Source organism: Dermacentor variabilis, chromosome 5, assembly GCF_050947875.1.
Source record: "Dermacentor variabilis isolate Ectoservices chromosome 5, ASM5094787v1, whole genome shotgun sequence".
In the NCBI taxonomy this organism is placed as follows: domain Eukaryota; kingdom Metazoa; phylum Arthropoda; class Arachnida; order Ixodida; family Ixodidae; genus Dermacentor; species Dermacentor variabilis.
This window is the reverse complement of record NC_134572.1, coordinates 99690340-99706444: the sequence shown is the minus strand read 5'-3', so window position 1 is coordinate 99706444 and position 16105 is coordinate 99690340. Positions and strand designations below refer to the sequence as shown.

At 44.1% G+C, this 16105-nt stretch overlaps 1 protein-coding gene across 5 annotated transcripts in view; it reads right to left on the bottom strand.

The window, feature by feature from the left end:
* Nucleotides 1–16105, bottom strand: part of meigo (Solute carrier family 35 member B1 homolog meigo) — a 35857-nt gene that overhangs the window by 6255 nt on the left and 13497 nt on the right. Inside the window, exons 1-5 of one of the 5 annotated variants that reach the window (XM_075693193.1) lie at nucleotides 15872–15949; nucleotides 15173–15277; nucleotides 14749–14846; nucleotides 14071–14201; nucleotides 12230–12424 (exon numbers count right to left, since the gene is read on the bottom strand). In XM_075693193.1, the coding sequence (XP_075549308.1) occupies nucleotides 12230–12424; nucleotides 14071–14201; nucleotides 14749–14846; nucleotides 15173–15255 (507 nt within the window). In that variant the 5' untranslated portion in view covers nucleotides 15256–15277; nucleotides 15872–15949. Of the gene's footprint in view, nucleotides 1–12229; nucleotides 12425–14070; nucleotides 14202–14748; nucleotides 14847–15172; nucleotides 15551–15871; nucleotides 15950–16105 lie in introns of those variants that run through there. The other 4 variants (XM_075693194.1, XM_075693192.1, XM_075693191.1 and 1 more) reach the window with 4 other exon arrangements.

Below are 16105 nucleotides of genomic sequence, written 5' to 3'. Positions count from 1 at the left end.
ATTTCCTCGGCAGTATGATCTCCTGCAATGCTTTCAATTTCACTTGACATAAAATCCAGCACAAAGCCTTACTGTAGCAATGAGAATGAATAGAAGCTGTGGCATTTCCACTAACTTGACCACCCATGCATTCAACCAACAGAGGACTTGAAAATCATGCCAACTGAAATTGTGCCCAACACAAGTTCTCCCACAATGTTTGTCGCCACCAGCTCAACCAGCCAACACCCACACTGAGAGTCATATTCCAAAATATAATTGACAGTAGGACTTCAGCAACCTGGATATTGAAGAGCCCCAGCAATCTGTTTCGAAATGTACACTGCTGCTAACACACTGCTGCTTAATGCAACTTTCGGTTGCATGTGGGCTCACAATACTTGTAGAAGATACGAATGTGGCATGGTCAAGCCTAATAACGGTGCTCACCGTAAAGACTGCTTTACATGCAGCGACTGGCGCAAAAATATTTGTTGCTACCACGCATGTCACAGAGTGATTTTCGCTGCCAGCTTTCACATGCATCAGTGACGCCGTGATTTCCGTCAGAGGAACACCCAAGGTTGACTCCAGCTCTTAATGTATTCATGCCTCTATTGTTACAATGCAACACGGAAACCAGTAATACGTTTGAATGTTGCTACTTACTTATAAATAGAACAAGTAATATGCTTTGTGGTCATAAATAGCATTCTACTTTTACGATTTCTTAGTGCTCAGCTGCAGAGACACTGGCACAACATGTTGTAAAATATATTTCAGCAGACAGCCCCAATTTCAACGGGCCTTCCTGTTGGCCCACCCAAAATCACGCTGACTGCTACAACTCCGCGACCAACTTGGCGGAACCCAGTCGTGGGGAGCTGTGATGATTGCGGCAGTCATGGAGCAACGGAAATCGCCATGTCAGCAAGTGAAAATCTTGCCATGTAAAACAGCCTTAAGGAGAGACGCTCCTCGAAAAAACATTTTTTTAAATATTTGTACTAGAGATTTGAAAATCCACCTACTTATAGAGCATTACAAGCAGATTTCAAATATGTGATTAGTTTCTGTGTAGCCACTATAGCTGTTATGTCCTACACCATGGCAAAACAGAGTGATTTTGTGGGCATTTTCTTGTGTAATAAGTTTTCACAAAAAGCTTTGTTCTGAAGCTTATTTAGTTTCTGTAGACTGCTAAACGTTGACACCTATTCAAACAGCGTCTACAATTACTGCAACTAAGAAAAAAACATTAGGACACTTCACAACAAATTTTTTTGCAATCACATGAAAATAACCTTGTACATTTAGAATTGTCTTATACTAACGAAATTCAACATACATACTCTTGAAGGTATGTACAGTGCTGATACCTACTTGAAATTGCAATATTTCCCAGCAGTAGTTGCAAAAGTACAAGGTTATATTTCAGGGAATCTAGGAAAAAAATTAGTTGAAATGCTCTAATCTTTTTGCATAGTTCTAGTAATTGTGCATGCCGTTTGACTAGATATCGGCACTTAGTGATCTACAAAGAGCTAAGCAAGCTACAGCACAATGCTTTTTGTAAAAATTTAGTACATAAAAAAGTGCCCGCAAAGATTACTATATTTTGCCATTGTGCATCGCATAACTCAAAACAGTATAACAGCTACATAAAAACTAATTATATATTTGAAATCTGCATAGAAAATTCTATAATAGGCTGAATTTTGAAACCTCTAGTGCAAGTAATAAAAAAAAGTTGTTTTGAGAAGCATCTCAGCTGCACCACTCAATTTTGCATGTTCAGCTTGCATGTTATGTTACTAACATCTACTTCACTCAGCTTAAATAAGCTTGTTTTGATTTCAAGTATGATAACTTGTGGGCTCACTACATCTCATATCACAATGTTGGTAAAGTGCCCCAAAAGTGGGCTTCCCGACACGACACGGCAGTGTTCGGAGGGAGATCCACTGCAGGTTCGAGCATAGAGTCTAAAGGCCTGACGGGCTCTTGCCGTACACGTGGAGTTCTCTCTCCCAAGAAAATGCGGCACCCAGGACAGTTAATGCATTTATTGCCCAGAACAGTACCCTATAAAATACACCACTCAGCATCCGCTGCTCTCGACAGCAGAAGAAGGCAGTTGCCGCACTGCGTCGAACAATAATTCGTAAACGCAGGCCGAGATGCAGTGTACAAACGGTATTTTTCACCGGAATGAAAATGTAAGTTAAACGTTATTTATTATTTTATTCCGGAATACTTTTATCGGTTTTCGTTTCTTGGGGAAAGTCGGCAATAAGAAACAACCGATGTCAGGCAACGTCAGCATTAGCGCACGTATCTCAGGCAGGGATAGTGCGAGCAATAGCCGGTCGAGTGCTCCACTAATCTAAACCTGCCGCTCAGTGCACTAGCAGATGGGCAGCGTAGCAAAAACCAGGGTTTGAAAGCTGAAGAGCTTATCGTTTCGTGTTCTACAGGTACAATGCTTTGTTACCGAAGTTTTATAGTTTGTTTATGTTTGTTTAAGTTCTCTTTATCAGAACAGCGGTCTTGCAATTCACCAAGCATGCTCAATGATGCATTGCTTCTGAGATCATGCTCAGTGCCTTGTCTCATAGCACTGAGCATATCAGAATTCAGAATTCACTTATTGATAAAAATAAATACTATGGTTTTATCGTTAACTTGCTTCAAATTTGCATGCAAATTTGCTTCTTTTTTTCATGCAAATTAAAACCGTCATGAACCGTTTCGGATCACTATTTTTCTTTTTTTTTCATTCTGGAACAGAACCAGAATGGAACATTTATCAGTGGAATGGAACTAAAACCAGAACAAAAACATTTCGCTCCGACACCCTGCTGAGATGTGTTAACAGACACTACCTGGCGCTTTCCGCCACTGAATCTGGTCAGCGGCAGTTCGGACACAAAGAATGTGATGCACCAAGCGCCAGCGTCTACCCGCAAGAGTGGAGCGCAGATTGATACAGCAAAGCCACACTGACGCAACCTGACAAAGCATGTGGATGCCCCAAGGTTGGAGCATTGAGGACACAAAGAGATGGTCGCTCACATACCTTGCTTGCCTCTCATGACCAATGCTTGTCCTTCCCGCTGCTTGACTCCCTGCACACCATGGCTACACTAACCAGTCAAAGCTAACCAGTAAAAGCTTCACCCCTATGTCATACCCCACGACTTAATCGGAGGGCCGCATAGCGTGATGCATCAGGATGCGGACACAACGCCCAGGGAAACAGCACAGAGCCAAGGGACAGGCAATTCGGAGTTGCCTCTCACTATCAAATGAGCCCAGAGCTGGAGGCACAGCAACGACTGTGCCGGCGCATCGAAGGAACTCCCACAGATTGGATGTTCAGCAGCAAGATAACTAAATAGCTTTCAAGTCTAGCTTCGGATTCAGTGACATAGATATTAAACAGTTGCTCACAGTGAGAAACACCAGACACCCAAGATGCATACAGGACATGAAAGTACAAATACAAAGACTCTAGTAACTTGGAGTGAAGCATGTCATCATGTGTCCATATAACAGGCTCACACCATAAAGTACATGAACACCTCTATTACTGTGCAAACTACTCTCTTCCTCTGTGCTTGTGGAGGATGAGACCTTATAAATGCCAGAACTGGCCTCTCAAATGAGGTTCATTATACCACCCTGCTGGACTACGATGTACCCAACACACCACGGTATTAATTTGAACTTGGAATTGTTCTTGGACAGGGCAAGCTCTAGGAGATGCTTGTATGCTACTGTCACATAGCAACAGTCAATTATTAACCAATAAAAAAGATTTGATTTGCATATGACATGCACATAAAATTATGAAGCCAACAGACAATGAAGCAAAGGAAGGAATAGTGGAAAATTACTTTTTCTTAATTACAACTAATTGCAGATGTTTATATTTATGAAGACTTCATATTCTCAAACAAAAGGCACATCAAAGTGAAGGAATATATATAACATTGCTGCTGGTCTGAGCTGCACCTAAAATGTCTACATGAGATGCAAAATGCTCTACCAATTCAGCTACAGCAACAGCAGCCTCTCTGTCTACTTTCAGGGGTATAGTCAAACTTTGATATAATGAACACGGATATAATTAAGTAAATCAAATCTTTCTCACCGATAGTGGCATGTAACAAGTATATGCTTATAATGAATATCAAATATTATTAACATACTTTCATGTTAGATGTGACTTCATTTAATGAGGTTCTACTATTTATGTACTGAAGTATTCATAACTTCGCCCTAAAAATCTTGGCCAGCAGCTCTCATAGAAATAGTGAAAAATGCAGAACACACATATAACTGAATGTGTCACATAGTATGCGATCTTAGAATCAGGAAGCTTGCTAAGAAACCCTCAAGGTATCAAGCCCCCCCCCACCCCAAGTCATATGGTGGTAACTACAACATTGATCCCCTCATTTCTCATTATTGTTCTTGCTCACTGCATACACAAAAATGACAGTGGAGTATTCCATTGGTCCAATAGAGGAGTTGTATGGATCCTACAGGTAATTTATTCGAATTCTATGGATTTTATTTGAATTCTATCATATCAATAGAGTTCAATGTGTGACATGTATTTGTAGAGCAATAGATTTTGCACTGATTCCAATGGGAGACAGTTATTTGTCACTTATAGGACGAACTGATTTTTAGGGGCACCAAGAGGCTAAGTGACAGCTATAGGTTACCGATAGGAAAAATAGGTCTGTATTGGTGCCAATAGGCTCCAATATATTTGCCATGTTTAGAACCAATAGGCTTGTATTGGTACAATTAGTCCAATGAGTGGCAGCAATTAGTTGCCAGTTTATTTCCCATTGGACCAATAGGGACTCAAAGAATAAAAATGATGGAGCTAAAAAAATGTACCTGTCTCAAAAAACTTCATTGTGCCACTTGGAAAAGTGTACGATAGAGCGGTGGTGGTTAGGAATCCACACACTGAGAATTTAGCAGTTTCATATACGATTAACTATTCAAATGTGTAGTCCCTTCCATTTCGTCATGCAGACGGAGCTCAAGTATCCGCATTTGCATCACTGGCTTTCCAATAACACGATTCCGCTACACCAACCAACCCTAATTGGTGCATGAGTGCGACAGGATGTACAAGGCTGCAGAACACCTACACAGGGCTATGAAACTGTGTGTTTATCAGCTCTTCATTGCCATGACAGGTAACACACAGTCAACAAACCCTGGCAGTAGTCACTTTAGCTCGTTAGTCTTTTGAAGTTTTAGAGCACAGCTCTTTGGCACCTGTTCTCGCGTTTTGTGTCCCTGTCGACCTTGCTGTAACCAAGGTCATCATCGGCGCGCTGCTCTAGCTGCGCATGCTCCTGCTGCCACCTCTCGTGCGCAGCGCGACTCTTGCTCTCCCCTTGTCCTCCAATGCCGGATTACGTGTTCTTGCCTATCCTCTCACCCCCTTCCTCTGCACAGCGCCGTTGTGGTGACTCTCACTGCTACCATCCACTCCGCCCTCGCTGTCCCTTCTCCCGCTGTCCCTTCTCCCGGGCGCTCCTTGCCACCTCGCGCGTGATCCATGGTTCTCCACTCCTCCGTCTCCGCATCATGTGGCTATACAGCTCTCAGCTGTGTGTATCACTTCCCCGTTTGCGGGGCGCATTCCTCAGTGGCATTTGTTGCCTCTGCCAGTGCTTGCGCCTGGCTGTCCTTCTCCCACCTCCACTCTTGCCCTATACCTCCCCTCACCTGGCACAGTGCCGTTGCGGTGACTCGAAAGACGTGCAAAGCCAAATTCAAAAAGCCCTTCATCGTTAAACAGAGACAATGGCACAGATTGCAACGAGAACGACAAGAAGACCATGAAGACGCTATCTCAAGAGAAGACAGAGCAGAGTCTCGCGGAACGCCTGGCCTCCTAAACGCCAGGGAACGACGCTCCAGATCGAGAACAAGGTCTCCATCCACCACCAGATCCTTATCCCGGTCCGGCTCCAGGACACCGGGCACACGATCCAGATCCAGGTCCAGAACTAGGACATCCTCTTCAGCAAACCAGACTAACACGGTGAGCTGGGCAGACGTGGTCGACGGCGTGCGCCCGGGGGCTGGTGGGGAGACTGCCATTAATAACGAGATCAAGCAACTAAAACACGAGAACGCGCAGTTGAGGATTTTGCTAGCTCGTATGAGCGATGAAATCAAAATTCTCAAGGAAGGAAAAAACCAAATAAATCCGGTAACTTCCACTCCACACGCGAGCACGAAAGAGCCATTTGAAATCCCGGACAATAAGATGGACAAAGGGGATGAGCCCCCTCCACTCAAACGCAAGGCCCAAGCCATCAGTGATAAACAAGATAACGCAGTGGTAGATAAAGCATTAGCCGATATTCAAAAGAGCCTAGCAGAAATACAAAAGTCAAATGAAAAACGGGACGCAATGATGACTGAAATGGCTAAGGCAATAGCAGCAATTATGAGTAGATTAGACATCCTAGAGGCAAACCAGTCACCAGGTAATGGACTCCCCTCTGTTGCGTCAGAAGCACCACAATCCTTACCCACTTCACAACCACCTAATTATATAAGATCAGCTTCTCTCCAACCTCCCGTCTCCCTCCCATGGTCGCACCCGAAATGAGGCGCGCTAAAGAAGGGTTCAGGATATGGCAGTGGAATTGTAGAAGTTACGAAAACAAAAAGTCAGTTTTGCAGCAGTATTTGAAAGACAAGGATACACCGGACGTCATTATTCTGCAGGAAACACACGGGATTGCAAAGCTAGCAGGATACAGATCTTTTGGCTATGCCGAAGGGGACACCAGGGCATTAACTACGCTGGTAAAAAGAAACATAACTTGCATGCAGCACAACACAGGCATAACGCACATTGACAATATTCTATTGGAACTCATCCCACAAAAAAAGACAGGACGTAGCTTATTTATTCTCAACATTTATAGTAACCCCATGCTACATAAACACAAATTCAAGAACCTATTCCAGAAAACACTCAGACTTGCTGGAGAAAATCCGGTAGTTATAGGAGGAGACTTTAATGCCGCACACACCACGTGGGGATACTTATATACCAGAGCAAAAGGAAGGGACTTATGGAACGACTCGCAAGAATTAGGCCTCACGCTTGTCACAGACCCCGCCACTCCAACCAGAGTAGGCACGGCGCTAAACAGGGACACAACCCCAGACCTAACCTTTACCAAGAATATTGAAAAGGCGACGTGGCACAACACACTGGAAGATTTGGGTAGTGACCACCGCATATTGGAGTTACACGTCAGAGAAGGGCCGAATAGACCCAAGGAACGACAGATCAAATTAGTAGACTGGGACCTATTTCGTAGAACGCGAGAGAAGACACATCAACGATCAATCGCAGACATAGAACAATGGACTAAGGAGCTCAGTGATGACGTCAAAGCTGCCACAAAAATAGCACCACCTGAATCTAACTTGGATAAATGCGACAGCAGACTTCTCCACATGTGGGAAGCTAAGCAGTCGCTTCAGAATAGACTTAGCGGTCAGAAGCATAACAGAAAGTTAAGAAAGCGCATAGCACTCCTCAACAAAAAAATAGAAGAACATGCTAAGCAATTGACCAAGCAACAATGGGACGAGATATGTAATTCCATGGACGGACAATTAAGCACCGGCAAAACGTGGCACATGCTCAAGTTCCTGCTTGACCATGAGAATAACAAGAAAAAACACATGCAAGCCATTAATAAGTTAATACACGCATATGAGGGTACAGAGGAGGAATTTCTCAATGAATTACAGCAGAAATACTTAACACAGGCACCCCCTTGCATCTATCCTAGCTACAACGGGAATACAAACGCAAAATTAGACGAGGAACTCACGGAGGCAGAAATCCGCGCGGCCCTACAAAAGTTAAACACCAAATCCGCCCCAGGCCCGGACGGTATAACCAACAAGACTCTCAGGAACCTGGATGATGAATCGATAGCCAAACTAACAGAATACATAAACGAGTGTTGGGTAAAAGGAGAAGTGCCAGCTCAATGGAAGAAAGCGACGATAACGCTTATTCCAAAACCTGGTAAGAAGCTTGAGATAGACAACCTCAGACCAATCTCCCTAACATCCTGCATCGGAAAATTAATGGAACATGTAATTTTAAACAGAGTAGACAACTTCTTAGAGGATAATACCATATACCCAGATACAATGATAGGATTTCGGAAAAATCTTTCGACACAAGATGCGATGCTCCAACTTAAGCATCAGATAATCGATTATAACACGCGCTCGACAAGGGCCATCTTGGGCCTTGATCTTAAAAAAGCTTTCGATAATGCCAACCACGCAACCATATTGGAAAACATCGAACGAATAGGACTAGGGCAACGGACGTATAACTACATCAAGAGCTTCCTATCAGATAGGAAAGCAGTCATCTCCGTCGGAGGGCTCAAGTCGCCCGAGATCGACATAGGAGGGGCCGGCACGCCGCAAGGCGCTGTCATCTCGCCGATGCTGTTTAATCTCGTCTTGATGGGACTCCCCGAAAAATTAAATCACATAGAGTCCCTGAATCACACAATCTACGCGGACGATATTACTATCTGGACCTGTGATGGCAGCGACGGATCAATAGAACAACGACTCCAGACAGCAATTAACACAGTAGAGGAACACCTCATAGGAACAGGCCTCACATGCTCTGCAGAGAAATCTGAACTTCTATTGTACCGCCCCACACTTAGAGGCAGGCCTCCCAAAGGATACGACAGAAACAAGGCTCATGAGGAAATCAAGCTACACACCAAGAACGGGCGGAATATCCCAATAGTCAACCAGCTCAAAGTGCTGGGTCTGGTAATCGAGAACAAAGGCACAAATACGGAAACCGTTAAGAAGTTAGACACAAAGGTAACAAACACCATGAGATTAATCAAACGAATTACTAACAAGCACCAAGGTATGAAGGAAGAAAGTATCATACGGCTGATACAATCATTCGTAATCAGTCAGATCACATACATAGCAGCCTTCCACAATTGGTTTGCAGCTGAAAAGCGTAAAATTAACAACATGATAAAAAAGGCATACAAACTAGCGCTAGGGGTTCCCATCAGTACGAGCACGGATCTCTTGCTAAAGTTAGGACTCCACAACACACTGGACGAACTCATAGAAGCACAACAAACATCTCAAGCAGAGCGACTAACCAAAACCAAAACGGGACGGCATATACTAAGCAAACTAGGAATGAATTATCACAATCTATACGAGGAAAAGAGCACGATAACGAGAGAAATTCGTGACAAACTCCTAGTACCAAATATACCCAAGAACATGCATCCAGGTTACAATGACGGCAGACGCAAGAGTAGAGCAGAGAAAATTATCCGAAGCTTTGGGTCAGACGACAGAGCAACTTTCGTAGACGCGGCTGAATACCCAGACAGAAATAGCTATGTAGCAGTAATCGTAGATCACACCCAAAAACCCCTTACAAGCGTATCAGTTAATACCAAACATTCCGAGACCGCAGAGGAGGTAGCCATTGCACTAGCATTGGTCTCCACGAATGCTCAGTACATCATTAGCGATTCTCAAGCGGCCATTAGAAATTATGCAAAGGGTAGGATCTCTCCTGAGGCATGGCACATCATCAGAGTCAATGAAGCAAAGTTCTCCAATGCAGAGAGGAACGGCAGGCAATTGATCTGGTTCCCAGCGCATACGACTCCAGACATTCCCGCAGTCAACCTCAACGAGGTAGCACACCGCGAAGCTCGAGGTCTTACTCGCCGAGCTGAGCAAAGAGTGACTTCCATCGGTCAGGAGAACGCGGAGGAGGAAATCTGGAGAGAAAAAGATGTATTAACAAGATTTAGTGATATTACCAAATTCTATCAAAATCGGAGGCGGGTATTACCACCGCCTCACACTAAACTGAACAGAGCTGAGTCCGTTATTTGGAGGCGACTACAAACAGAAACTTATACGAGTCCCGTGCAACTAAAAACTTTCTACCCCGATATACACGAGAGCGATATGTGCAAGCTATGCAAGTCTGTTAGAGCCACCCTTCAACACATGTTGTGGGGATGTGAAATATACCAAAATAAAATGGCAGTCTCCCCAGAAAATCTACGGGCGCGGTGGTCGGCTGTGCTGCTCAGCTCAGAACTCCAAGACCAACTTTGGGCCGTCCAGCGAGCCAAGGAAGCCGCACGGGAGCAGCAGCTCCCAGTGGCCATCTAGGCGGCCCCAGGCCCGGGCCTCCCAATCGCCGGATTCCAAATAAAGTTATCACACACACACACACACAAATAACAATTGCTAATCTCCTCCCCTCCTCTTCGTGGTGGTAACCTACTATAAGATGGCGCGATGGCACGTCGCCGGAGCGCTGGCTCGATAGCGGTGGATCGCGGTGTGTGCTGCCCAATCCGAAACACAGAACCGCCTCTGTTCAGCACTGCGTGTTCTGTATGTAGTTGCCTGTTGTTGAAATAAGGCAGCAGCTGCACTCAAAGATCACATTACCAAGAAGCGTAATCGCCTGCCAATTCCCCCCCTTCCCCCCCTGTGTTTTCACCGTAATGTTTACAGAGATTTGTTCCATTGATTTGTGATTGTTGTCTGCAGTCTATAATCGCACGGAAGCAACGTTTCGGCACCTGTACGGCAAATACAACATGAAGTGTCATGCCACGCCAAACTCGAATTAAAACTGGCATGGCCTAGGACTAACGACTGCAATGATGTTCCTTGCGAAATAACGAATTGCATACCTGACTGACCATCGTTTTCACCCTGGACTTGCTCACTACCTCATCTATCACTACGAAGGTTTGCCTGGGGTACCGATAAAGCTGCGGTAGACAACACGTCAGTGTGACTCAACATGGCTCACAGAAACAGACGGTGTACCCTGACAGAGCAGCGATACCTCCAAGTATCCAAGACTGGTAAGTCTCTGCGTTTCAAAGCATCTGTGTGCTTTTTCTATTTATTTATTACTGCCTCTGTAGACACATCCAAAGCTGTTTCAAGCCTGCACCAGAAGTTATTATAATCTAGCTGTCCCACAGTCCGGCGTAATTCTGACCTGAGTGTCATCTTTATGCTTGCCTAAGGGATTCTTTTGTAGCTATTGCACAGCATGTATAAGCTAAACGCTGTCTCATAAAGTACGAATATGGTACTCTAAGCTTTGTCGTGTAATACATGTCACCATCACACTACTGCGCGTGGTGTGTGGTTGCCTAATGACGCAGCTACAGGTCTAGCAAGCCAATTGAAGCATGCATCTATAGGACAAACAGGGCAGTTGTACCAGTACACAGAAACAATATATACACCAATACTAGGAGTATGCCTGTAGTAACAGTGCACTTATGCGACAAACACACCTATAACACCCCCACCAATATGTTTGATAACCTGATAGGCCATTGGCTTTTCTATTAGACTTTTTTGCTAGGGATATTATACACTGGGCACACATTGCTCCATCTGGAGTCATATAAAAGAGTGAAGCATTTCCAATACTAAAAAAATTTGGAGGATGTAAAAATAGGAGGAAGCTTTGCCTTTAAGAGTGGAACGCGATAGCATTCAAAGATCCCCTACTGCTTCTCACGCTTCCCGGCAACTGCAGCTTATGTAACCGTAATGTTTACTGGGAAACACAGGCAGCGAACACTATGCACGAAAGCAAGCTTCTTGGTAGAAATGCGGCCTCTTGTGTGAGCCAAGCCCAGAGGTAGCGCACAGCCTTGCCAAAAAATATTACGCATTTTCAGGTTTCTGTTACTGTTTCACACATTTAATATTTTTAAGTTTGAGAAAATTTAGCATAAAAGATGTGCACTGTCAGTGTTTTGTTTCGTGACATTTGTTTGTGGGCTGTCGTTCTAAAAATTCAGAGGAATAAATTTGTCAAGAATGTAAGACAAGGTATGTGCAACTTTAGTGATAGAATGGTGTGGCAATATAACAAGCATATACTGCATGTCAATGTCATGTAGCAAGTCGTGACAGATACATATACCTAAATGCATACAGCAATTTTAACTCACCAACAACTCCACCGACAATGACACCGGATTTTCTGCGACATGGGGCCCTTAAAGTTATTGCGTTAAAATGTCATCACATCTACGAAACACCCACTTGAAAGCCACTGCATTAAGTGACACCAAGGGCAATGAGGCTCCACACTACGCACCAACAGCAGCTCTCCCTTTCCCATAAAGCCTTGGGAGGATGTCTTGGCTGAGGCCTTGCCATCCTTGTAGATGAACAGTGCCACGCCCAGCACTACCACCAGGATGGACAGGTACTTGGACATGGCGTACCGCTTGCCCCCAATTAGCACACCCAGAACCATCACTGGGATGGGTTTGCAAGACTTGCCAACAACCTGAAAAAAGCAAACCGCCATGACTGGCTATTACTAAAGAAAGAAGAAATTTGGCAGTACCTGTGGTACACGTATTAATGGGATATAGGAGAAACAACTCTACTCTTACATTACAAAGCAGTTGTACAAAGCAGTCATTAGAATATTTTTTACAAAGGCTAATGCATTGAACATGACAAAAAAAGAAACGTGCCACTGAAGAAAGGGATCACCATCTGAAGTCTGCTGCTTCACCAAGGTAACTTCCTGCTATTGTCTGAGCCCGGATTCCATGGTTACTTCCTCTTCAGTCAGAGACATTACACCATCAATTTCAACTGAATGTAGCATTCACGAACAGTCATCCATGTCACATAGAGAGTACCACTGATCCCTACTGTGATAACTGGGGCACTTTAGACTAAGACGTAGGAACACGTATGACTTGAATGCCTCATGCACTGTGATGATATTTTGTCTTGAGCAACAAATGGACACGATTTGTCACACTCCACTAAAGTTATGTGCATCTTGGGCCTTAAGCCCTGCCCTTCAAAACAGGGGCAGGCCTTGGATTCATTGTTGCAATACCTCTCAGAAATAAATTGGCCTCCTCAGAAAGCTTCAACCAAAGTTCATTATAAAAAGGCCTGAAACTTTCGCTATCTTGTCACCTGTAAATACCATTATCACATTCACTCGTACATTTTATTAAGATTCCCCCCCGCTTTTTTTTTCACTCTACTCTGGAATCTTATAATACCCTTCCTATGCAGGGTAGCATGTAAGTGGTCATATGCACAGTGACAAAAATGTCTGCATTATCTTATCACTGAAGACATTTCGAAATTGAGGCTTCTCAGATGCATGCACTGCAACTTCCATGAAAATTTAAGCATAGAATACAATTGTTCTTGCACATTTTATTTATTTGGTTTGAACCTCAAGAGTCCCCAGATGGGACTTTACGTGATCTGCATTCATTAGCTACTGCAGCTCCCTGAGCACCCATTTGTAAATGCACAAATCGGGGGGTGAAACAAGAGATTTTTTTTTTTAACGTTGTAAACTAACACTGATGCTAACAATGCTTAGAAAAAAAAACTTTAGATATATCTATGCAGTGCAAAGCAGTAAACTACAGTAAATTATTTAGATAAACGCACCAGGGGGCTCTGGTAAGTCATTTCTTTGTGTACCACTGAATGCAGTCTGACATAACTAACACGTTTGCAACATAACCTGACCTTTAATGAATGAGGGCTGGAATAATGTAAAGACTATTCCAATTTCTGTTCCCTTTTCTTACTTCTTCAGTCATCCAAGCAGTACTTCATACAAGCTATCACTCGTATCAGCCTGTTGCGAGTGGTGGATGATGCAGGAACAGATTAGAGCAATAGGAAATATTACATTATACTGACCCGGGTTTCCCTACATTACCAAACCAACAGAGATCACACTTCTAATTTCTTAGAGCTTTACAAAACTAATCATATTTTCAGTCACATTGCAGTGGTTTCACAAGGCATGTGATCAAAGCAGCGCACCCGTGCCAAGTACCTTACTTGTTTATTATAGACTATAAGCAAGCACAAAAGTCTGCTGTATGGTAACCATGGTTTCACAAAGCGTAATTAGCACCAAGCCTCAATTCAGCACTTTACCTGTGTGGTATAGTTCACAAACTGCAAGCAGATTGTGCTTGCAAGCATGGCACCTAGGTAAGTGAAAGATGATATCACATAATAGGATGTCCTAGTTGTGTCGACTCCTTGCTTAAGGAAAGTGGATAACACTGGAACAGAAAACAAAAATGCATTTGTTCAAGATAATGCAGGCAGCAGCAACAGATAACAATGAACAAGCTTGTAGCAATTTAGTTCTAATTCTTTATGCAGGCAGACATGTGCATGATCGAACTGCAAGCATATATAAACGAAGGCAAACAACACATTGGTGTGTGGCAACGAAATTTGACTCCTATATGCAATATCAGAATTATGTCAACAAGTAATATGTTTGCTACCAGCTGTCGTATCAGTAGTGCATATTTCCTGTTGCGAGAGTGCTTCAATTATATATTCAAGGCCTTTTGATCCTTTAGATCTTCAGCACGATACCACAGCAAGCGTAAACAATTAGTACGCAGCAATAAAACACCCGCAGCAACGGCCACTGAATATGCAGTATATATACATAGTCAAGATTGCATGCACATGCTCTTTAAGTTATCTCACTGCGTTAACTGCCAGCATAATTTCCTTTTATATTCGGCATAAAACTATACGCATGTGACAAGCTAAAATTTGACAAACGCAAGCTGAACAAACCAGATGACTTACTCAGTTTTGCAAAGAGAACATTCATGATGCAGGAAAACAAAAGTAGCGACTGTGCATGAACAAACATTTCTTTGTTGGGCCCATACTTGGTCCTGGTTCTACAATAGAGCAAGAAAAAAAATGCAAGCACAGAACTTGAAGTGAACCACGCACAGTATGAATGACGAGGGCAACGGCTGCGCTGCGCGATGTCACAGTGGTTCACACGCTCACACTCACGAATGAACATCAACGAAGCGCAAATAAAAGATTCAAGTAGCGTTAGCTAGCACATCATAACGGCGAAAGCAATGACACGCACGAACAAGCATCACAGACAGCTATGCTGTGGCATATGCCGGCGTTGAATGGTACTAGATGGCCATCTCGAAGAATTGAAACGACACGTGCAAAAAAGATGACAGCAGGGTAGATGGAGACTCACATTTCTTCGTGTAACACTCCGTAGTAGAAGTATGTCAAGAAAATGCCACCAGCATAGAAGAAAAGCTTGACGGGGTTTCCCATCGGTTGCGACAGTGATGCGCCTCTGAAAAAGACGTTCGATTTCGTCTGCTCGCGCACAACCGTCACTGCTACGTTGGCGGTACCTTCAATTCCGATCGCGCTAGAAGGCACGCTCATCAAGTTTTTCGCTACTAGGGCGCCACTTCCACAGAACGGGTAAATTCAAAAGTAAAAGAACCTATCTACACACGTTGAGATCAACAGGCGAACAGGTTAGCACTGCGTTGCATCGATGCGCTCCGACCGCAGCTTGCAAATGGAAAAGCCGTTCGCTGACGGCGTCCGTCGGTGGCGCCTTCAAGTTCGCGGCGCCCACTACGTGCGCTTGCACGATTCGTCGACGCAACGTGTCTAAATAGAATCGCTAATTAGCCGTTCGTCAGCCGCGTGCACATAATTTTGCTGTAAGTTTTGGTGCTCTAAAACTGTCTGGGCGGTCGCACTACACCGCAAAGGATGACTTGAAAGCGGCAAAATACGCGCCGCGTACAGGACGTACAAGTCCTGGCGCGCAATTTGAATGACCTCGTACATGCAAAGAGCCGGGACATACAAGTACTGCGGAGCTACTCTACAACTTCGAATCAGTCACGATTGAAACGCAGCCCTTCGATACCTTAAAGCTCGTGCGCTGAGACCTCCAAGGTTGAGAGTCGCTGTTCGTACTGCAATGGGTTGTGTTCAACCGAGCACTGGTTGAGAAATGCTACAGTATTGCCGTTCGGCCCTCGCTACCACACGACCAAGGTGTTGCGCACCCTCGCGACTCGGCGAAAAAAAAATAAAAAAGCTGAAAACACGGGCGGAGAATGTTCGGGGAGGGGCCCGGAACCAAAATAAACTCCCCGAA